The sequence below is a fragment of the Eucyclogobius newberryi genome, unplaced genomic scaffold, assembly GCF_026437365.1.
Source record: "Eucyclogobius newberryi isolate DKJ021-1_F unplaced genomic scaffold, fEucNew1.0.hap1 SCAF_16, whole genome shotgun sequence".
Lineage (NCBI taxonomy): Eukaryota > Metazoa > Chordata > Actinopteri > Gobiiformes > Gobiidae > Eucyclogobius > Eucyclogobius newberryi.
The window spans coordinates 4250469-4275555 of NW_027315790.1; the positions used below are offsets into that span (position 1 = coordinate 4250469).

The following is a 25087-nucleotide window of genomic DNA, read 5'->3' on the forward strand; positions in this document are numbered from 1 at the left end:
CAGGGGTATAAAGGGCAATAAAGCAGCTGATAAGCTGGCAAAGCGTGCACTCTTAACAGAAACTCCTTTATTATGGCAGTGTGGCCGTCACACTGGGATAGGAATAACAAAGGGAGGCATCTGTATGTGCTTCAGAAGACAGTTGGCACAGGACGGCAGTCACCTTAACAAAACTTTACATTTAATAAACAAGCATCCAACAGGACTTTGTGATCGCTGTAATGAAGTAGAATCCGTCAAGCATGTCATCATTCATTCTCACAAGTACAGAGAGCAAAGGCAGTGTATTATCAATGAGTTGAGAAACCAGGGGCAAGTGGAAGTCAGAATATTATTTACAAAACATTTAAAGGTGTTGAGCAGAAGAACTTACTTCATATTTCTTATACTTTCTTATTACTTTTTCCTTTACTTGTTGGAATTAGACATACAGTAACACAGTAGGTGATGTAAATTCACCTGATTTGATGAGTACCATTCGCAAATAAACGAAATGAAGACGAAGAAGCCCTATGGTCCTTGCAGTCCTTGGTTTGATACATCCATGGCCTTGGCCATAATATAATAGATCCATGGCCTTGGCCATAATATAATAGATCCATGGCTTTGGCCCGATAATATAATAGATCCATGCGTCTGTCTGCTGTGCACTGCCTCCTCCGCTCCACACGGGGGAGCTGTGCACCTAACTCGCACAGCACTGCTCTTTCCCCCGCAGAACCACAAGCGCCGGCATCTTCCTGCGGCGCTGGTGCACGGGCTGCATGACATGTGAGCACGTCCCTAACAAGTATCAGAAAAGAGCTGGACAAGTATTATTCATCACGACACAAACCCGGTAACATCATGCCCAAGAAAGCCAAGGAGGAGGCGGAGTGGCGAGATGACGAGGCCCCGCCGCCGCCGCCGGCAGCAGCGGGTAAAGTGCCATATGCTAGCTAACATTTTAGCATTAGCATCCAAAGCTAACATTTGTAGCTGCACTGCGCTTCAGAGGAGATTTCCTGCAATAACTTGAATGAATGTTCAGTAAATAGACTTTATAAACCCCGAAGGAGACAGACTATGGTATAGACTGCAAAACATCACCAATAATGTGTTTAGGAAGAGTTATCTTGCTATTTTGTTCGAGGCAAACTATCCGGTAAATTTAAAGGGGCATTACAGTTTGTTTATGAATTGTAAACAGTTTCATTATTTGTTCAGTTTAATTTAAAGCGCATATGAGAATAAAATAAAATGTAGTGAACATTGTTATATTCAAGCTTTCACCAAAAATGTTTGGTGTTTTTTTCCCAGTTTGACAAGTTTAGTATTGTACTTCCTGTTTGAATATGAGCACCAGTTGTGACAAAGGTAGAGGTCCATAACTGTTACCTAGTAACCATTATCTAAACTTGGCCCAAAATCTATCAGTGGTTGTGCTTGACAAATAAAAAGACCTGATGACACCTTTTTATTTTGTTAAAATATGCGTTTAAATTGTCCCTGCATTTTTAATGGAATGTCGCTCATTGATGACGAGGGTTGAAACATTCTGTTTTAAAACGCTATTTCCATTTATTTTACTGAAAAACATTGTTCAGCTCACTGGTGTTGAGGACACAAAGGATTTTGCTGACCCCAGAACTGAATAGTTTTCAGGCTTCTGAACAATACATACAAAACGCAGGCGATAGTGTCTGATCAGCTGTCTGCAAGCTGCAAACTCATATTTAGTGTACTGTAAATCAATTTGTATTTGACTTTATACTTTTTACTTATTGTCTGTTCTAATGCATTAAAATTGAAGTCTATCCTGACAATTGCAAAAGACAATTTGCACATTTTGAGTTCTGGGGCAGGTCAGGAGAACTAGTAGTTTGGTTAGCAACACCTGTCACATTTATGAAGCACATAATGGAAAGTAGGCAACTTCACTTAACTCGGTCAAACTCTACACTCTACTCTGTAGTTTAGCGTACAAATGCCTCTAAACTAAAGCGTGCCAAGGTGGAGATTGTTATCAGTGTTTTAAAACATCTCTGCTGATATATAAGCCCCTGACTTGTAGCTCTTTGATTGGGAACCATAATACATACTACTGCAATTCTTTTGGAGGAGTGAGTGGTCACACTGCCCCCTGAGCTTCGAGTCACACTCAAACGTGCCGTGCAATAAGGTGCGTTTATGTCCGTGACGCACATGAAACGAGGGAGTTAATTTGTCCGTTATTTAGAAGAAAATTGCACGTCTCTCACATCAGATTATGAGTTTTATGCTTGGCTCACTAATTCTGCAGAAATACGCGATGTGTGTCAGTCAGAGTCTCTACTTCAGTCTTGTCATGATTTTCTTTGGGATTTTGGCTAATGTTTTTTTGAAAGTGATTAATGCGTCATGCGAGTACTGATGCCCGACCGTGAGAAGGATTTTTCTAAATTCAAATGACAAAAGGTCTTAAAAGTAATGTTGAATGGAAAAACGATAGTTTACAAGGTCCAAAAATGTATGTTTTTTATTCACAGAAAAAGCAGTGAAGAAGGGGAAGAAAAGTAAGAAGGATAAAAAGAGTGTAAGTACAATTTAACCTAATTTCAACAGAAAATGTTTCAAATCAACCTTTTTAATACATTTTATGTGGACTTTTCTGCAAAAAAGTTGGTCAAATGTAAATTAATCTTGGATGTGTTGATTAATGTGGGAACAGTTGCCACCCATTTAAAAATAATATTTTATTAAACCTTTATCCGTCCCATTCAACTATTTAACTTGCTTTACAATTGTGTTTAATCACTGTCATTCCTAACTTGGCGCACAGCTCTAGAACGTAACTATTCAGTCAAAGGGGGGAAAATGTTAAAATGTTAAAATGTGCAAATGAGAGAGGATGTCCTATTTTATTCTCCCACTTTGAATTTGTGGCACATTTTTTTCATACGTTATATAAATTAAAATGTTATGTTTGCTTTAGTTCTTTGAGGATCTGGCCACAGAAAGCAAACCGGAGAAGACGGAGGAGATTCCTGCTAAAGAAGGACAAGGCAGGCAAGGAAAGGTGAGCCATGGAGCCAATTTTAATTAAGCTTCTATTTCATACTCTTCAGGTTTGTCAAGCTGTATTTGTACCACCTCCTATGAAAATTATAATGCCAACAGAGGGCGCAAGAACGTATAACTGTTGGGGCAGGGCTTTAAAAAAAAAAGAAGATAAAAACGATGGCGGATGACACCATATTGGACTGAATAGATTATATTTAGATGATTAGATGTATAAATATGAAGTAACAAAGTCTGACACCATTTTACATTGAACACATTTGTCTTTATTTTTAGGCTTCAATAATTTTTTTGTTGTTGCATTTTTACTCTAAAAGATAATTTTCCCTTTTCAGCCTCAGAAAAAGAAGAAAGACCGGCGGAAAGGCAAAGGGGGAGACAACGATGGCGATGATGATGTCACGTTGAAACTGGACAAACTGTCAGTCCAGCCCAGTGACGAGGAGGAAGAGGAGGAGCCAGGTAAGAACTCTCTACAGGAAGAACAGTAGCTGAGAAGCACCAATTCCATGATTTCTTCTGTCTCCACAGCTTTTGCTCCTAAAGGCAACAAGAAGAACAAGGTATGACAACATACAATGACATTTTTTTCCTTTCAATATTTAGCAAAATAATACTACTTTATTTAAACAGTCTATCCTTACCTTACTCAAAGTTGTATTTTGTTTGATTCCTGAATGTTTGATTAGCCCTTTACTGTCACCTACCCCCTACCCTTTTCACCCACCCCCCACACTTATCTTACAAAAACTCCAATAGATTTATTATGACTGAGACGTTTACATAGTAGGAATAGTGTTGGCTCCATCTACTGGCTGCAGAGGGAATTGCTAACGCAGCCACCGCTCTGCTCAGAAATGCTGCCGATGATTTATAGTCTTAAAAACAGTGCAAAAGATCTGGGAGCCGCATGTCAGAGATAGAATATGACGTCACACATCAGGGGACTTTCTAAACAGTTATAAATCATACATTTATATAAATAATAGCTTTGTTTTTTTAACCAGTGACATGCATATTAATTAACAAAATAATAAAATAACCACGCTACCTGCTTATTAATTAAGCATATCAATGTGGCTGTTCATGTTAAATAACACCAGCATCAGTATCCGATCCAAAAAATATCGGTTGGGCTCATATTATAATCAGAAAAAATACTAACCTGGTCATTTATATTCTGCACACTGGGTTAGGGGTCAGTGCTGGGATTCATCATATGACCATGAAGTACAGTATAATGAATGTCCTGTTTTTCTATTTCTGACATGTAACTGAACATTTTTACTCCACATTCAAACTTGCTTCATTGTGAATCGTTGGTGTTGATTTTTCAGGGTGGGAACATTTTTGCAGCTCTGAACCAGAGTGACGAAGAGGAGGAGGGGGACGAGTCAGAGGAAGACGACGAGGAGAAAGTAGTCAAAAAGGTAGTGATTTTTTTAAGAATAAATCTTCTGACTCTTTTATGACATGTAAGAATCAAAGGTTTTAGTGACATTCCTGTAGCGGTCAAGGAATAAAGGCAAGCAAAAACTGTTCAGATTTTGAACCCAAAGTATGATGGAAAAGCAGCAATGAACATACACTAATTGTTTACCCATTAGTAACATATTTCCACTCACTCTCCTCTGGCCGCTATTAAAAGACTACTCTTTTTTTATCTTTAACTCTAGAATATGGTGTCAGCTATTTAGTAATAGTTTAACAGTGGAGAGAGCAAACTTTAGCCTGAACTGTCACTTTTAGGCCTGTTGATATTTGTTTTGGATTTCCTCCTGTAGTTTGTAGTTTATTTGCATGTCGTGCTTTGACCTCTACCTAAGGTGTGTGTGTGTGTGTGTGCGTGTGTGTGTACGTCTTTAAAATAGGATGTTGAGAAGGGCAAAAAGAAAGAGCCGTCTAAGAAGAAGGTAAAGGTGGGTCTTTGTTTTTTTTCATTTCTTTTTTTCAAAATGTTTTTACTTTGAATAGGGGGAAAAACTGACTGAAAACGCACAACTCACCTTAAATCTTATTGCATCCTATGAGGGCATCTAGACATTAACCAGCCTCCCACGTCACATGTCGTACTGTATCTACCACATGTCACCTGCAAAGTCATCCAAACATTGACGGTCAATGTTTGGATTTGACTTTGGAGAGAAAAGAGAAAGATAAGGAAAGGGGGAGAAGGGCGGAGAGTGGCGGCTCATTTAAAGAGTTTGCATTTTACTTTTATCCTTTTATTAATCCAAAAAATACTTTTTGTCCTGGACTGTAGCTCTCATGGTTTCAAGCTGGAGGAAAGACATTGTTTCAGACCAAAATATGTGTACAGTTACATAACAGTACCAAGACTGTCCAAGAAGTCCCCATAATCCATTTGGTCTGCTGTCCGTGGAAAAAAATGGGTCTAATTGTCTTTAATGTTTTTGTAGTGTTTAATATTTAAATGTAAATTACTGTAGGTGGGGTTTACAAATAAGTTTTTTTTTAAATTCCTCCTTTTGAACACTGTAAACCTGCTCAAACAAACTATTGGGACACTGCTTTGCTAAAGCCTCTGACGTTCATTAATAGGACAAAAATCTGGTGTCAGGGGAAATGAAAGAAACTGAGTGCTTTCATATTTAAGTTTTCAATAATTTATGTTGGTGAAAGAATTGGAACAAAACTAAATAAAACCAAAATGGTGTCACTAACTTGTTTATTTACTGTTTATTACATTTATCTCAAACTCCTCCAGCTGCAAGACCCACTGTGTGCTCCATACTGCTCAGGCCATTTCATTTTACCCTCAAAGTATGAACTATTGTGGCTCTTGCTTGGGGAAATTATTTGATTAATATATATATATATATATATATATATATATATATATATATATAATATACAATACATATTTTTTTTATATGTATATTTGACGATATTTTAACAATTCATCAGGAATGTGTGACGTAAATGTCTCACTATCCAAAACAAGAATGGATCATAAATTGTAAATCTTCCACCTCTAAATGAAGCTGGCGTTTCATTGGAGCCTGAAGTTGGAGGTTCAGTTCACGACTCTGTAGAAACAAATGGCGCTGGACTACATTGGCCGTTACATTTGAATCTGCAATGTGACCATACAGTTTATAACTTGTACTTAACCAAATTTACTACGATACAACTATATCATTATTTGTCCCATGTTTGTAGAAAGGCAAAACCGCTGAGCCCAATGATGAAGAGGATGAGGACGACAGCGATGGAGGAGACATGATGATGGTACGCCCCCTTTTTCTCTCTGTCTCTCTCTCCCTCTCTCTCTCGCGCCCTCCGTCCCTCCCTCCGTCCCTCCCTCCGTCCCTCCCTCCGTCCCTCCCTGTGGTCTACAGCCACTTTTCGACTGGCCCGGGTCACGTCGCCCAAACACAACCAATGTTTTCTATCAAATAAAATCTGAATTGTATGTGAATTATAATTTTTAATCGTCAATCTCATCAATTGAGTTGAAACATACCTTGTTGAGCCTTGTGGTTGGTTACAGTGCTGTTCTGTCTCCCTCAGAGCGCAGAGGACGGGCTCGCCCAGGAGGCCAAGCAGCAGGACGACGACCCCTTCGCCAACCTCAGCAAGAAGGAAAAGAAGAAGAAAAAGAAACTGGTATGTAAACAACATTCACCATCAATATTTCAAAATGTGTGTACAAACCACTAGACCTGTCACAATAACACATTTTGAAATATCAAAATATCACAAACGATAATATTGAAACTACTTTATGAAGCTGACACTATAACTCTAATGCACAGAATCCCAGTAAAGCTTTTACTAAATGCGAAATATCTTTGAAAAACATGATCTGCAATTAATAAAAAGCCAAATGAAACACTTAAAGTATTAGTATTTGGCGTAGAAGTTACTTTATGAGTTACTTTATTCAACGCTTATTGTGAAAGGCTCACAAACACTACAAACTCTATCAATATTGTATACTATGTGGTCAATGGTTCTGGTTGAAAATCTGTCTCGTTTATGTTCTATATTGATCACTTTGCATTTATTTATTTTAGATTATATAGATGGATATAGATATGTCAATAGAGTCGAGGAATGCATTTATGCTCTCCCTGTTTGCCCCGCCCCATCTGTGACTCGTGCTCCAGACAGTGTTTTAAGTGAGTTGTGTGTGTTTTAAGTGAGTTGTGTGTGTTTTAAGTGAGTTGTGTGTGTTCAGCTGGAGTACGAGCGTCAGGTGGCCAGTGTGCGCGCCCAGAACGCCCTGGAGGGAGACTTCTCCATCTCTCAGGCCGAGCTCTCCTCCAGACAGGCCATGCTGGAGAACGCCTCTGACATCAAGGTACGATATTCAGCTCAAATATTGTCCCCTGCAAAGAAAATAATATGTTGCCGTGCGCGGTCTGACTCTAGCGCAGTAATCGTGTAGTTTACATATCAAGAAACATTCAATGACACACAGGACGCAAAATTGACTTTATTGCGCTTTTAACCATTTTTTAACATCGTTCACTCATGAAATCCATCCCTGGAGTTGTATTTATACTTTAAAACAAATATATTCATGCCTTAATGTATTCATCAAACGTTAACTGAGACTAAATCAGCGGTGTTATTGATTATTGCGTTTGCTAATAATGCGATACAGATACATTTGATATATTTTCATAGATATAGATTTTTGCTGTGCTTGTAAACTATTGCATAACTATTGTTTGTCCTTCTGTAGCTGGAGAGATTCAGCATCTCGGCCCACGGGAAGGAGCTCTTTGTCAACGCAGACCTGCTGATCGTGGCCGGGCGCAGATATGGTCTGGTGGGACCTAATGGGTAAATGTGATGATTTATTTCACAATTGCATTATCGGAACTCCTTCTCATAGATCCAGCTCATGGACGTGTTCTCTTCTCATGACAGTAAAGGAAAGACCACACTATTGAAACACATCGCCAACAGAGCACTCAGTATTCCCCCCAACATCGACGTTCTTCTGTGTGAGCAGGGTGAGTCTAATGATACTCAAGATATTTATGCTTTATGCTTGCATTTATCTATTTTTGTACATAACTGCAGATGCATACAGATTTAAAAAGATGCCGGATTTAAACAAATGTACAGGGTGAGGCAGAAATTCCAGAGGTTATTGTTAGTCATTTATGTCAGAACCACTGCAGCACTAAAAGTAAAGTCTGGTTTTAATTCTGTTTTGGCCCTATACATCCAGAGAAGGCCGGTGTAAAAGCTGAAATATAGCTCTTTATTTGAAGTATGTTCAAGTTATGTTCATCTTAAAAGTATCTGTAAAAGTAACAGCTTGATTTTCAACCTGCTGAAATGACAGACAGCCTCTTATGTAGTTGTTGCCATCTGACCTGAGCGTCCCCCCAGTTGTCTGGACAAATAAAGCCTTCGGGCCAGAAAATCTCTTTTTTTTTTTTTTTTTTTTTTTTTAAACGTGTGTGGCTCTTTCAGAGGTGGTGGCAGACGACACTCCTGCCATCCAGGCCGTGCTGAAGGCCGACACCAGGCGTCTGAAGCTGTTGGAGGAGGAGAAGCGGCTGCAGGCGCGGCTGGAGAAGGGAGAGGACTGTGTGGCTGAGCGGCTGGACAAGGTCAGGACAACCCCGTACTCTCATGGCCTCTGTTTCAGGGCGTTTTCACACTGCCACTAGTTAACTCGACATAAAGGGCAAAAAGTACTTAAATCAGGTATATTTACATGAATGGAGCTGCAGATGGGATCAGAGTCCTTTACAACACTCAAAGTGACCAAAGTGCTTCACAATAAAAAATCAAGCCAATACAAAACATAAAAACTAAGTAAAAACAAACTGTACAAAATAATGTGTCATTACATCACAGAGTGTTAAGTCTGAATAAATTAGTTTTAAGCCTAGATTTAAACAGGCTAAAGTCTGCGATGGTGCATGTCGGGGGCAGTTTGTTCCAGAGTCTGGGACCAGCAACAGAGAAGGCTCGATCCCCCAGTGTCTGAGTCTGGCTCTGGGGACGTCCAGCAGAAGTGATTTGTTGACCTTAGAGCCCTGCTTGGGTTTCGGACAGACAGGAGCTCGGCCAGATGAGGAGGTGCCAGGCCATTTAGAGCTTTAAAAACAAAAAGTTAAATTTTTATATCAATTCTAAAAGAAACGGGAAGCCAATAAGGGAGACCCTTCTGCCTCCGCCGCTTTGCAGCAGGTAAAGCCTCTGTGTGCTGCTTAGACCGCTTCTTCTCAGCTCCCACCATCACACATCATCCTCATGGTACATGTGGCCACAGGTGAAAGAAAAGACCACCGAGTACAGCTCCAGTCAAGTGAGGTGCATAGACACCTTTTTTGAATCCCATTGTCATGGAAATACATGCATCAGTCGGCTCATGCCTCTCTTGGCTTATTGTGGGGCATTTGGGGTGAATGAGGACACATTACATGGGAACATTGTCAAAAGCGCTGAACTGACAGAGGGCGCAGTACCGCCTTTCACCTGTTGTGAGCAGTGTGTCAGCGTGATGGGTTGAAACAAAAAGATATACCATATAAAGCTCGACTTCAAAGTGTGCCATCATTTCCACCATCACAGACATGTTCCTGGGCATAAGCCTTTATTACATGATGTCTTTGTTTTCATGTGTCAGGTTTACGAGGAGCTGAGAGTGATCGGAGCGGCTGCAGCTGAGGCCAAAGCCCGCAGGATCCTGGCCGGTCTCTCATTTACTTCAGAGATGCAGAACAGACCTACTAAGAAGTTCTCAGGAGGCTGGCGGATGCGAGTGTCCTTGGCCCGGTAAGCTCGGGCACCGGTACAAAGGCTGGAAGAGGCTGTGGTGACACGTTTAACCTTGGTTTCCCCGGTCCATTCAGAGCGCTGTTCATGGAGCCCACTCTGCTGATGCTGGACGAGCCCACCAACCACTTAGACCTCAACGCCGTCATCTGGCTCAACAAGTAAGTGTCTTCAGTGGAGAGGTGACAAGTAAGAGTTAAGATGTTTTTAATAGGGATGGACAAAATATACCGGTATGTGCTTATGACGATACTGGCCAATCCCAGATATATTAGGGCTGTGCAATGAATCAAATTTTAATCGATATAGAAGTTCATTTCTAATTGTCAATGATCAGCTTGGGTATTTTTTATGGAGAAGTCCTCTGTGTGAAGCATCTGTGTGAATCCTCTGTGTGAATCCTCTGTGTGAATCCTCTGTGTGAAGCATCTGTGTGAATCCTCTGTGTGAATCCTCTGTGTGAAGCATCTGTGTGAATCCTCTGTGTGAAGCCTCTGTGTGAAGCATCTGTGTGAATCCTCTGTGTGAAGCATCTGTGTGAATCCTCTGTGTGAAGCATCTGTGTGAATCCTCTGTGTGAAGCATCTGTGTGAAGCATCTGTGTGAATCCTCTGTGTGAATCCTCTGTGTGAATCCTCTGTGTGAATCCTCTGTGTGAATCCTCTGTGTGAAGCATCTGTGTGAAGCCTCTGTGTGAAGCCTCTGTGTGAAGCCTCTGTGTGAAGCCTCTGTGTGAAGCCTCTGTGTGAAGCCTCTGTGTGAATCCTCTGTGTGAAGCATCTGTGTGAATCCTCTGTGTGAAGCATCTGTGTGAAGCCTCTGTGTGAAGCATCTGTGTGAATCCTCTGTGTGAAGCATCTGTGTGAAGCATCTGTGTGAATCCTCTGTGTGAATCCTCTGTGTGAATCCTCTGTGTGAAGCATCTGTGTGAATCCTCTGTGTGAATCCTCTGTGTGAAGCCTCTGTGTGAAGCCTCTGTGTGAAGCCTCTGTGTGAAGCCTCTGTGTGAAGCATCTGCTTTGGAGCAGAGTACAGACTTTGGGGGAAGAAAGTTGACTATTTTTGTGTTAAATGTATTTTTATGCTAAATGTATTTTTATGCTCATGGAATTGATACTGAAAGGAATTTGTAAAATAACATGAAATAATTAAATGTGACGATCAACAAGAGAATTTTTTGAGTTATATATTGACCCTAATTTCATATATGGGTGCTGGTCCAATTTGGAAAAAATACTTTTTTTGTCTGCTCTTAAAACCAGACTTTGTCAGTCCAGATTAAGCTGTTGTATATAAAGAGGTTTGATGTGCCGGTAGCCAATATATTTAGTAATGTAAAATAAATAGTTTATAAGCAGCAGATTATAAAACATGTGAACAGTGAATTTTAAAGGCTGAAGTGCGTTTAAACAACATTCATTTTGATTGACTTGATCTTGATCTGTGTGCATTTTAGACCATCAACCCCTTTTCACGACTCATTTACATGTCAATGTGAGTCCACTAAACACTTAGTTTACAATGTTGTGGTAGGTTTCATGTTCTAAGCACTAACTAAAGTGAACAATAGAAAAAAAACATCAAAATGGACATTTTCCAACACTCGGGGCTCAAACAGGCGACCGCAGATCGTAACTCTTCACAAATGAGATTTATTTTAATCCTGACTCCAAACGATTGTCCGCAGTGAATATAATCCATCTGGTAGTTGTTGACAACAGCAATAGCAGGGTGTATGCTAGCTGACAAGTCTTCTCTTCTTCACACTGTGATTAAAGAGAATAAGTTTGTAGCTGAGTTCAGAGTATTTAAATCGAATGCCTCAGTCAGAGCCATGAACAGCATCTCAGACTCACAACCCAACTACTGCAGAGAAATGGAACTGTGCTCTGTATTGGGGTTAATCTGTCAGTATATTGGAGGAAATAGTTGTATTTTAGAGAGTCTAAGCTTTCAAATGGTGTATAAAAAGCCCAGATGGAATATCTGCCAGAGTTTGGCTGATATTTGCCCGTATTGGCTGAAAATATTGACCGGACAGGCCCTAATCTTGTCTTAGACATGCTCTTAAAGGAATAGTAGGTTTTTTTTTGCCGATTTGAGAACTCAAGCGACTGTTAGTCCCTATTTTAAAAAAAAATGTTAGGGAACAATGTTATAATATGACAGTTGTATGATAATGACGATGTGTTACAGCGTCGGGTTGTTTCCTTAATCCTCTCCCCATTTTGCGTTGTACTGATTTGTCTTGCTTCTCATTTCAAATGTTCAAATGACCGTACTTCAGGAATGGATCAGTTTAAAGCCTTTTTACATCCAAGGTTTTCTTGAGCCTTTATCAAAATGAGGAGACGACCGAGCTGCTCTCGTTGTTCTCCACATCTGCTTAGTCTTCGGACGTGTACAGGACATTTAGGAGTCATTGTTTTGCGGGACACTACAGGGTTTATTACACATAAAATATTCAGTTAAATATATTCTTCATCCATCATCTTCTGCCTCTCTGGGTCTCGGGGGTCAGCAGTCACACTTGGCTTACATCCTCTTTACTCCTCCTCAGCTACCTTCAGGGCTGGAAGAAGACCCTGCTCATCGTGTCCCACGACCAGAGCTTCCTGGATGACGTATGCACAGACATCATCCACCTGGACAACCAGAAGCTCTACTACTATAGAGGGAACTACTGTATGTACCACCAACATAACAAGTTAGAATATCAAATATCTTTTATATTTAAGTGTGGACCTAATCAGACAAATAGATAAAGAAATACTACATTTAGGCAAGATGCAAAAAAATACGCTTTTCCACTCTCAATGAAATGAGTTAAGTGCTATAAGATTCCTCTGTTCTGTTCTTACACTAAATACTCTATTACTCTGCCCGTTGCTCTCAGTGATATGTCTCATGTTATTTATCAGTGACGTTCAAGAAGATGTACGTCCAGAAGCAGAAGGAAATGCAGAAACAGTATGACAAACAGGAGAAGAAGCTGAAGGAGCTGAAAGCCGGAGGAAAGTCCACCAAACAGGCCGTGAGTACCAGGCCCCAGAGCCCTGTCTGTGTTTGCATTCATGCCATTTTCTCAGAATAATGAAGTGATCATTTTTGAAATGATTAATTATTATGAATAGAATGGGAGCCAGCTGAAAATGGAGATAGGGCTGATATTTTTGCAGTATCGGCTATGGACCTTAGATCTCCAGCATAGGACATTATTTTATTTGGGCCAAATAACTGCTCAAATGTAGTGGATGAAAAAAAGGGAATGTTGTATACTGTAAGTTATTGGATATCAGTGATATTAGGGGGATGCCTCAGGTATTGGTATCGGTCTGATATTGAAAATGTAGCTGATATTTGGCTCCATTCAGTTTGTCCTCATCGTTATATATCCCAGTTAAAAAATAAAATAACACTGAGATGAATTTGTGGTCTTATTATGGCTGTTATTGGCCTCAACAGTAATATCGGTATCTCCAGCTGAAAATATCTCTAATAATCCAAAAGTGTTAATGTGTCGTTCTTCAAACATACTTTGACTCTGTCAGGAGAAGCAGACAAAGGACATTCTGACCCGGAAGCAGCTGAAGGGAAAGAAGAGGGGCGGTCAGGAGGAGGAGAGCCTGGAGGCCCCGGAGCTCCTGAAGAGGCCCAAGGAATACACTGTCAAATTCACATTCCCCAACCCCCCTCCGCTGTCCCCCCCCATACTGGGACTGCACAGTAAGACACACCACATCAGAGAATAATACAATCATCACTGACGTGTGGTTTAACCAGCTGGATTTCCCCTCAGCTGTGGACTTCGGCTATGAAACCCAGAAACAACTCTTCAAGAATGTGGATTTTGGTATTGACATGGAGTCAAGAAGTGAGTGTGATATTTTTCAACTAATGCAGCTCAATATGGCTTTCCAAACACTCATTCAAATTGAATATTTTTCTCGTTTAACGTTTTGAAAAATTGGTTTGTGGGGAAAAAGGACCAACAGTAAAACGGGTACAATTTCATTAACATTTATACGTTGCACTGTCCCCATTATTGCAAAATGCAGTTATTGCACAGTTTCCACCATTGCATTATTAACGTTATTGCATAATTCACCGATATTATACTGGTATTGATAAAAGCTCATTTAAATAATGTACTGTACTTCTTGGACTTTAAGCCGCTACTTTTTCCTCACGCTTTGGACCCTGTGGCTCATAGAACGGTAGCTTTTTACTGGCTAACGGCCACCAGGGGGCACTCATGTGACACTGTAGAAGAAGACGTGAGTGGACAGTGAAAGCACTATCCAGAGGACACTTTGTGTTTTCTGTATTTTAAGCTTCAAAACGCTGTGTTTTATTACAATCATATTCACGGAGAAATTAGTCTGAAGTGAATCAAGACGCGGCGAAACACAAAGACACACGTGGAACGCGGACATGCGATCTACAGCGGTCTGAAGTTTGTTAAGCTTCAAAATGCAGTGTTTTTTATTACAATCAGACTCCTAGTCACTGAGAATTTAGTTTGATTAGACCCGCGGCGTAGCAAACCGCAGATGCACCGCGAGACCCTGGTTCAAAGACACCGGCGTATGTAAATATCACATGTTACGTCGTGGGCACCTGCCGCTTATAGACGGGTGCAGCCCATACAATATTTTGTTTCTTTGGAGCGGCTTTTATTAAGGAACGCTGTACGGCCCGAAAAGTACGGTACATTTGACGGCACCTGAATGAATCTACAGGTTAACTTTTGACAAAATAATAATCACAATTTCAACGTGAGCGAAACTGTTGTATGTGTCTGGTGTTTTTGGTGTGTGCAGGCACGAGTAGGCAGTGAATGTGTGTAGCACCACGGAGAGCTCCACATATGACTAATATGATAGTCCTTGTTTGAGCTCCTTTCATAATTGTAAAATGTAGTAAATAATGGACATTTGAAAACTGCTCTGTCCAGTTTGTATCGTTGGACCTAATGGCGTGGGGAAGAGTACGCTGCTGCTTCTGCTCACAGGCAGAATAAATCCGGTATGAATCACTTTGACTTTGTATTAAGATGTTCCAAATACTTTATGTAAATGTGCCATTGTTGTTGTTTTTTTTAGACTAAAGGGGAGATGAGGAAGAACCATCGCCTGGTAAGTTCATGGAATCAAAGCAGTGATTTTAAATGTATTTAACGCCATTATCCAGCTCCAAGACCTCTCAAAAAAAAATGCACATGAAAATCTAGTGTCCCAGCTATGATGGGGCGTGGCCTATGGTCTGGGAGCAGGTGCTGAGGTGACGTTCAGAGTGAGGCCCGTTTCATCTTCTAGTTCTAGTTTCCTCAGAAGTGTGGCACTACTACCGGGGATTAGCAGAGTCTCACTAAAATAATTACATATGTATTTGATAAGAAATGTACACACAATCTAAATACTTCACTGAGAAAAGTGTATATAGTGTGTATAAAGACAACTTGATATAATTCCCCTGAATGCTGTTTTTGTAAATGAGTAAACGTGCTGCTCAATATAGAAAAGGATAAATGTATGTGCAAATTCTTTTCTGTTAGTCTGGTGATAAACCATAATTCTAACTTCACATTTTGTAAATATCATCGTTTTCTTAAGGAACATTAATCTAATATTTTTGAATGTACACTAAAACACACGCAGCGACTGAATGAGCCTTATTTATAAAACTTAAGTGACAAGAAAATAAGTCAGACTTGGCCATTTGAGCCAGTTTTATGAAAGGGGTGAAGCGGTCACATGGTGCGTCAGGGCGTAACGCGCTGCAGTCACATGGTGCGTCAGGGCGTAACGCGCTGCAGTCACATGGTGCGTCAGGGCGTAACGCGCTGCAGTCACATGGTGCGTCAGGGCGTAACGCGCTGCAGTCACATGGTGCGTCAGGGCGTAACGCGCTGCAGTCACATGGTGCGTCAGGGCGTAACGCGCTGCAGTCACATGGTGCGTCAGGGCGTAACGCGCTGCAGTCACATGGTGCGTCAGGGCGTAACGCGCTGCAGTCACATGGTGCGTCAGGGCGTAACGCGCTGCAGTCACATGGTGCGTCAGGGCGTAACGCGCTGCAGTCACATGGTGCGTCAGGGCGTAACGCGCTGCAGTCACATGGTGCGTCAGGGCGTAACGCGCTGCAGTCACATGGTGCGTCAGGGCGTAACGCGCTGCAGTCACATGGTGCGTCAGGGCGTAACGCGCTGCAGTCACATGGTGCGTCAGGGCGTAACGCGCTGCAGTCACATGGTGCGTCAGGGCGTAACGCGCTGCAGTCACATGGTGCGTCAGGGCGTAACGCGCTGCAGTCACATGGTGCGTCAGGGCGTAACGCGCTGCAGTCACATGGTGCGTCAGGGCGTAACGCGCTGCAGTCACATGGTGCGTCAGGGCGTAACGCGCTGCAGTCACATGGTGCTGTTTGTTCACTAAAGACTGAACAGAACAAGTGAAGAGCCGCACTTTAGAGCCAACATTGTGAAAAGGTTCAATTCATGAAAGAATCAAAAATGGAATGAATTATGTTCTGTTCAGTGGAATAATGCGCGTCATTCTACAAAGACTCTCGGAGAATCCAGTGGGTCTCAACCTGGGGGTCGGGGAGATTTCAGATTTCAGGGAGTTCTCGGCTCATGTGAGGAACAAAATCAAATGTAGTGGACAGTTGTAAATGTAGATTAGTATTTGTTGGCCTGCCAAAACTGAAGGCTTGTGTCATGGAAATAAGCTCTTTAGATATACATACTTGTTGTGTTTGGAGTCACAAACAACAACAGTTATTATCATTATTGACTCGTCTAATCTTCAGTGGCTTTGAAAACCAAAGTGTCACAAAAGAATACTCTTTGGTCCCGAGTATTTCAGGTCTTTACTTCCTCTAAAGAATTATTCACAGTATAATGTGTATATTAAATGATTGTGATTTCAATAATGAGCCAAATAATAAGCAATAACATGTCCTTATGATTAATATTCTACAACTAAATTTTTGTCTCACGTGTTGTTTTGTAGAAAGTGGGCTTCTTTAACCAGCAGTACGCTGACCAGCTCAACATGGAGGAGACGGCCACAGAATATCTGCAGAGGAACTTCAACCTGCCGTACCAGGACGCTCGCAAGTGCCTGGGCCGCTTCGGCCTGGAGAGCCACGCCCACACCATCCAGATCTGCAAGCTCTCTGGTACAGCTCCACCTACAGCTCCACCTACAGCTCCACCTACAGCTCCACTCACAGCTCCACCTACAGCTCCACTCACAGCTCCACTCACAGCTCCACCTACAGCTCCACCTACAGCTCCACCTACAGCTCCACTCACAGCTCCACCTACAGCTCCACTCACAGCTCCACTCACAGCTCCACCTACAGCTCCACCTACAGCTCCACTCACAGCTCCACCTACAGCTCCACCTACAGCTCCACTCACAGCTCCACCTACAGCTCCACTCACAGCTCCACCTACAGCTCCACTCACAGCTCCACTCACAGCTCCACCTACAGCTCCACTCACAGCTCCACCTACAGCTCCACCTACAGCTCCACCTACAGCTCCACCTACAGCTCCACTCACAGCTCCACTCACAGCTCCACTCACAGCTCCACCTACAGCTCCACTCACAGCTCCACTCACAGCTCCACTCACAGCTCCACCTACAGCTCCACTCACAGCTCCACCTACAGCTCCACCTACAGCTCCACTCACAGCTCCACTCACAGCTCCACCTACAGCTCCACCTACAGCTCCACCTACAGCTCCACCTACAGCTCCACTCACAGCTCCACTCACAGCTCCACCTACAGCTCCACCTACAGCTCCACCTACAGCTCCACCTACAGCTCCACTCACAGCTCCACCTACAGCTCCACTCACAGCTCCACTCACAGCTCCAACTACAGCTCCACCTACAGCTCCACTCACAGCTCCACTCACAGCTCCACCTACAGCTCCACTCACAGCTCCACTCACAGCTCCACCTACAGCTCCACCTACAGCTCCACTCACAGCTCCACTCACAGCTCCACTCACAGCTCCACCTACAGCTCCACTCACAGCTCCACTCACAGCTCCACCTACAGCTCCACTCACAGCTCCACTCACAGCTCCACCTACAGCTCCACCTACAGCTCCACTCACAGCTCCACTCACAGCTCCACTCACCGCTCCACTCACAGCTCCACTCACAGCTCCACTCACAGCTCCACCTACAGCTCCACTCACAGCTCCACCTACAGCTCCACCTACAGCTCCACCTACAGCTCCACCTACAGCTCCACTCACAGCTCCACCTACAGCTCCACCTACAGCTCCACTCACAGCTCCACTCACAGCTCCACTCACAGCTCCACCTACAGCTCCACCTACAGCTCCACTCACAGCTCCACCTACAGCTCCACTCACAGCTCCACCTACAGCTCCACCTACAGCTCCACCCACAGCTCCACTCACAGCTCCACCTACAGCTCCACCTACAGCTCCACCTACAGCTCCACCTACAGCTCCACTCACAGCTCCACCTACAGCTCCACTCACAGCTCCACCTACAGCTCCACCTACAGCTCCACTCACAGCTCCACTCACAGCTCCACCTACAGCTCCACCTACAGCTCCACCTACAGCTCCACTCACAGCTCCACCTACAGCTCCACCTACAGCTCCACTCACAGCTCCACCTACAGCTCCACCTACAGCTCCACCTACAGCTCCACCTACAGCTCCACTCACAGCTCCACTCACAGCTCCACCTACAGCTCCACTCACAGCTCCACCTACAGCTCCACCTACAGCTCCACTCACAGCTCCACCTACAGCTCCACTCACAGCTCCACCTACAGCTCCACCTACAGCTCCACTCACAGCTCCACTCACAGCTCCACCTACAGCTCCACCTACAGCTCCACCTACAGCTCCACTCACAGCTCCACTCACAGCTCCACTCACAGCTCCACCTACAGCTCCACCTACAGCTCCACCTACAGCTCCACCTACAGCTCCACTCACAGCTCCACCTACAGCTCCACTCACAGCTCCACTCACAGCTCCACTACAGCTCCACCTACAGCTCCACTCACAGCTCCACTCACAGCTCCACCTACAGCTCCACCTACAGCTCCACTCACAGCTCCACTCACAGCTCCACCTACAGCTCCACCTACAGCTCCACTCACAGCTCCACTCACAGCTCCACTCACAGCTCCACCTACAGCTCCACTCACAGCTCCACTCACAGCTCCACTCACAGCTCCACCTACAGCTCCACCTACAGCTCCACTCACAGCTCCACTCACAGCTCCACTCACAGCTCCACTCACAGCTCCACTCACAGCTCCACCTACAGCTCCACCTACAGCTCCACTCACAGCTCCACCTACAGCTCCACCTACAGCTCCACCTACAGCTCCACCTACAGCTCCACTCACAGCTCCACCTACAGCTCCACCTACAGCTCCACTCACAGCTCCACTCACAGCTCCACTCACAGCTCCACCTACAGCTCCACCTACAGCTCCACTCACAGCTCCACCTACAGCTCCACTCACAGCTCCACCTACAGCTCCACCTACAGCTCCACCTACAGCTCCACTCACAGCTCCACCTACAGCTCCACTCACAGCTCCACCTACAGCTCCACCTACAGCTCCACTCACAGCTCCACCTACAGCTCCACTCACAGCTCCACCTACAGCTCCACCTACAGCTCCACTCACAGCTCCACCTACAGCTCCACTCACAGCTCCACCTACAGCTCCACCTACAGCTCCACTCACAGCTCCACCTACAGCTCCACCTACAGCTCCACCTACAGCTCCACTCACAGCTCCACCTACAGCTCCACCTACAGCTCCACTCACAGCTCCACTCACAGCTCCACCTACAGCTCCACCTACAGCTCCACCTACAGCTCCACTCACAGCTCCACTCACAGCTCCACCTACAGCTCCACTCACAGCTCCACCTACAGCTCCACCTACAGCTCCACTCACAGCTCCACCTACAGCTCCACTCACAGCTCCACCTACAGCTCCACTCACAGCTCCACTCACAGCTCCACCTACAGCTCCACTCACAGCTCCACTCACAGCTCCACCTACAGCTCCACCTACAGCTCCACCCACAGCTCCACCCACACCTCCACCCACAGCTCCACTCACAGCTCCACTCACAGCTCCACCCACAGCTCCACTCACAGCTCCACCTACAGCTCCACCTACAGCTCCACCTACAGCTCCACCCACAGCTCCACCTACAGCTCCACTCACAGCTCCACTCACAGCTCCACCTACAGCTCCACTCACAGCTCCACCTACAGCTCCACTCACAGCTCCACCCACAGCTCCACCTACAGCTCCACTCACAGCTCCACCTACAGCTCCACTCACAGCTCCACCTACAGCTCCACTCACAGCTCCACTCACAGCTCCACCTACAGCTCCACCTACAGCTCCACTCACAGCTCCACTCACAGCTCCACCTACAGCTCCACCTACAGCTCCACTCACAGCTCCACCTACAGCTCCACCTACAGCTCCACCTACAGCTCCACTCACAGCTCCACCTACAGCTCCACTCACAGCTCCACCTACAGCTCCACTCACAGCTCCACCTACAGCTCCACTCACAGCTCCACCTACAGCTCCACCTACAGCTCCACTCACAGCTCCACCTACAGCTCCACTCACAGCTCCACCTACAGCTCCACTCACAGCTCCACCTACAGCTCCACCTACAGCTCCACCTACAGCTCCACTCACAGCTCCACCTACAGCTCCACCTACAGCTCCACCTACAGCTCCACTCACAGCTCCACCTACAGCTCCACCTACAGCTCCACTCACAGCTCCACTCACAGCTCCACTCACAGCTCCACCTACAGCTCCACTCACAGCTCCACCCACAGCTCCACCTACAGCTCCACTCACAGCTCCACCTACAGCTCCACTCACAGCTCCACCTACAGCTCCACTCACAGCTCCACCTACAGCTCCACCTACAGCTCCACCTACAGCTCCACTCACAGCTCCACCTACAGCTCCACCTACAGCTCCACTCACAGCTCCACCTACAGCTCCACCTACAGCTCCACTCACAGCTCCACCTACAGCTCCACTCACAGCTCCACCTACAGCTCCACTCACAGCTCCACCTACAGCTCCACCTACAGCTCCACCTACAGCTCCACTCACAGCTCCACCTACAGCTCCACTCACAGCTCCACCTACAGCTCCACTCACAGCTCCACCTACAGCTCCACTCACAGCTCCACCTACAGCTCCACCTACAGCTCCACTCACAGCTCCACTCACAGCTCCACCTACAGCTCCACCTACAGCTCCACTCACAGCTCCACTCACAGCTCCACCTACAGCTCCACTCACAGCTCCACCTACAGCTCCACCTACAGCTCCACCTACAGCTCCACTCACAGCTCCACTCACAGCTCCACCTACAGCTCCACCTACAGCTCCACCTACAGCTCCACTCACAGCTCCACTCACAGCTCCACTCACAGCTCCACCTACAGCTCCACCTACAGCTGTTGGACTCATAAATGAGCTGCTTCCTTCTCATTTCAAGCCGTGTCTCATGACATAGTTAGAAATGTTCAGAGCAAGTTCTGTAGGTGAAGAGTGCTGAAAATCATAGTCCTCATTTACCTCCTGATTCCGCTCTTAAAACTACCGGTAACACCACAACAACAACAACAACAACAACAGCAGTAAATGTAGTAGAACATGGTATTCTGAAACAACAGTTTAGCTAAAGATGCCACTTTTACCAAACACTTTTCACTCTGGTTGATTGTGATCATGTCCTCCACAGGGGGGCAGAAGGCTCGAGTGGTGTTTGCAGAGCTTTCCTGTCGCCAGCCTGACGTCCTCATTCTGGTAAGTGACTTTTGAGGCCTCATTTCAATTTAGAAATGTAGGTATTTGTGAGCAGGTCGACCAGAAAGGTTCCAATGATCAGTCAGAGGCTTCAATGACTGCAACTTTCACATACTTTTTTGTGGGTTACTCTTAAGATTTAGTGTGTTCATAATTCTAAAATTTCAAACTATTTTAATACTAAGAAAAAGCCTCAATGCCTATTATTTATAATGCATTAAAAAAGGTGGTTCTCAAAGTGGGGTCGGGACCTCCTGGGGAACTGTGAGGCATGAGCCAGATCCTCATGTTTCTTTACTTTGTTCACTAGTTTTAGTGTCACTGCACGAGCTGAGACCCTCCTGTGAGCTCTACGCATGAGTCCAGATACACGGGGAAAAGACCACACAGTGGAGAGGAGCAGAAGTGACTAAAACACCATTTATTCTACTGTTTTAAAGTGAATTTGTGAGGGATCAATGTCATAAAACCTTTGCTGCTGCTGCTGCTCCTTCGTCACACGTTTGCGCCTCTGCGGTTACACAATTGCGTTTTGTTATAATGAATCTTTTTTTTTGTGGCACACCAGAAGTTTGAGAAGCCCTGGTTTAATGTATCAGTGGCACAGATGGGTGGAGTTTATAAAATATAGTATTTTTAATAATGACACTTGATGGACACATTGGCACCTTCAGTCGCTCTGGACCCGGCGCTCAGGATCCATCACTGCATTATTTGACAAGTGCTAGAATTTCAATCTTAATCTTAAAGATTTTAAATTGTACAACTGCTTTAGTGAGGACCAAGAATACTGTAATAATAGTGACGACTCTAATTTTCTAATGATTTCCTTTGTTCCAGGATGAACCTACTAACAACTTAGACATCGAGTCCATTGATGCACTGTCTGAAGCCATTAATGAGTATAAAGGAGGTATGTGCATCTGCTCAGCTTTATTTCATCTCATCAGGAAGTCTCACTGAGGTTTACGTCTCATTTACAAACATCCGGAGTGAAAAACACTTTGTCTGTCCATCCTCAGCACAGATTCTCTAAAAGCAGCTCTTGGGTTAAAATGAGACCTCTGTGTGCTGCCAGCATGAATTGTCGAGCGTTTCCTGCTGTTAGCGTGCTGTTAGCGTGCTGTTAGCGTGCTGTTAGCGTGCTGTTAGCGTGCTGTTAGCATGCTGTTAGCATGCTGTTAGCATGCTAACAGCATGCTAACAGCATGCTGTTAGCATGCTGTTAGCATGCTGGAGACTGTAAACTCTGCTCTGGCCTCTGATAGTTGTGTAAAGCGTTCATAAACTCCTCATGGTGGATCATTAGACCTGCCCAGGTCTTAGCTGCAAACGGTTTAAAATGAACTTGATTTTCACATTTTTAAAAACTCTAATCAAAATCAGCTATTGCAATTTTTTTTTAATGTATAAAACATTTAACCGTTAGTAAAATGTATAAATATAGAATGTTCTTGGACGTTTTTCTACTTGACATGTATTTATAAGAGTTATAGCAATCTTTAAAAAGATTTAAAGTTGCATTTTGTTTCAATTCACGATATATTAAGATTAAATGTAAATAGTTAATGAGAATATTCCATAAATGAAGAGCAGTTTCTAAAAACAGTTTTCCGTCATTCAGTGTAAATAATATATATGATGACACTTGAATTCAGTTGCAGAAGTGAGATATGGCAGAAGTTTTAATAATAAATGAACATAAATGAAAATGTGGATGTATAAGATGTACTTTTCTTATCTAATATTTTAATTCAACTTATGGAAGTGTTAGGATTCATTGAACATGTGTCGGAGCATCAACATTTGAGAAAAGACTAGTTTACACCTCTACAAAGTAATAAGCACAGCGCTCTTAATGAATCCTTCCCTCAGCGGTGATCATCGTGAGCCACGACGCCCGGCTCATCACAGAGACGCAGTGCCAGCTCTGGGTGGTGGAGGACCGCACGGTGAACCAGGTGGAGGGAGACTTCGAGGACTACAAGAGAGAAGTGCTGGAGACGCTGGGAGAGACCATGGTGAACAAGGTCAACCCGTGATCGCACAACGCTGCATAACGAGGACAACTACGCCACAATACGGACTGAACTCATAACATCAATGGTAATATGTAGAAGAACAGATCCACTAAAGCCAAAAACTAATAAAATCATGTTGCTTTTTCATTCTCGGTGTTATTACTTTGTGTCAATGTACGTGGGAAATGTCGACTAAAAGTTAACATTTTTGTCATTATTCTGAAGGCAATATTCAGATAATCCATCCAAAATGTGCCTCTAAATGTGTAGAAGCATCACACAAAATTGAATGGATCAAATTAAAGGTACATCATGTCACTTCTCTGCTTGTCTCCATGGAAATGTTATTGCTTTGCCTGGAATGGTCCACTCTGGCATTAAACATATCCAACTTGCTTTCATTTAAGGGAGTGTCTGCAGAGCCGCGGTGCGCGGCCGAAACTGCCATGTTTTTGTGCCGGCCGCGCGCCGCGGCTCCTGAAACTGCGCCACTATTTGACCGCGTTTTAGTGCCGTTTTAGACCGCGCCAGGTTAAGGTCAGAGGCGGAGCCAGACATTGTAAACATCCGGGGCTTAGCCCAAAATGAAAGGGAGAGGGTTAATTCTGGCCAATATGATGTGGTTTTAGTGCAGTTACAGTTACAGACAGTTACAGACAGTAACCCTCCAAAGGCAAAGACAGCCTTTTTGCCTTCTGAGAGAGCTCCTCCCTCCAAAAAACGTTGAACAGAACAGCAGAGGTGACATTTAGTTATTCAACAAATTGTGCTTCTTGATATTCTTTAAAACAATCAGTGACAAAACAAATATGAAAAACATGCCCCTGACAGGGCTTGAACTTACAACACTAATGTCCACAGACTGATGCTCTGCTGTCATCCTTAAAGGATGAAGAGCTGTTATAGAATTAGATTGATCTTTATTGAAAGTAAAAGTCAGTCTTACCTTTAGCAGACCCTGCCTCATGAGCTGTTTGTCCTGTAGTTTCTCTGCTTTAGTTTTGTAGATGAATAAAACCTGAGCCACTGCTACAACCACAATGAATTCATGGTTTGAACGATCATGTGCTGCTGTTGTCTCTTCTACGTTAGATAAACTTTGTTTTTCAGCACATGTTCTGAATGTCTCTTTTTCCAGTCGATCTGCTCTAATTTATGCCCTTCATTTTTTGCAAAGCCTCAGTTAAATGATGTAGAAAAGGCCAAATTGGTCAGATTGCGTGACATGCTTTAAACACCGCCCACTTTCTACGCTCCCGCCCACTTTCTACATGCAGCCAATCATACATCAGTTCATACATCAGTTCAACAAAAAAGCATAGATAAATGTACACAATTGCAAAATTGAATTAAATAAAAGACAGATCAAA

General features: G+C 44.1%; 1 protein-coding gene across 2 annotated transcripts; it reads left to right on the plus strand.

Annotated features, from left to right (window-relative positions):
• Positions 1-667: 667 nt before the first annotated feature.
• Positions 668-23864, plus strand: abcf1 (ATP-binding cassette, sub-family F (GCN20), member 1). 2 transcript variants are annotated; one of them, XM_072447314.1, is made up of 25 exons: positions 668-919; positions 2508-2554; positions 2954-3037; positions 3375-3501; positions 3571-3602; positions 4377-4469; positions 4911-4958; positions 6223-6291; positions 6574-6669; positions 7244-7366; positions 7754-7854; positions 7942-8027; positions 8497-8636; positions 9662-9810; positions 9888-9971; positions 12371-12495; positions 12732-12844; positions 13362-13536; positions 13610-13684; positions 14768-14838; positions 14916-14948; positions 16827-16995; positions 21632-21696; positions 22537-22609; positions 23572-23864. In XM_072447314.1, exons 1-25 carry the CDS (start codon positions 847-849, stop codon positions 23736-23738), a joined length of 2418 nt encoding a protein of 805 aa, XP_072303415.1. In that variant the 5' UTR covers positions 668-846; the 3' UTR covers positions 23739-23864. The 2 variants fall into 2 exon arrangements, with proteins under 2 accessions (XP_072303415.1, XP_072303416.1); XM_072447315.1 differs by lacking the exon at positions 4911-4958 and having other exon boundaries at positions 669-919.
• Positions 23865-25087: the final 1223 nt, after the last annotated feature.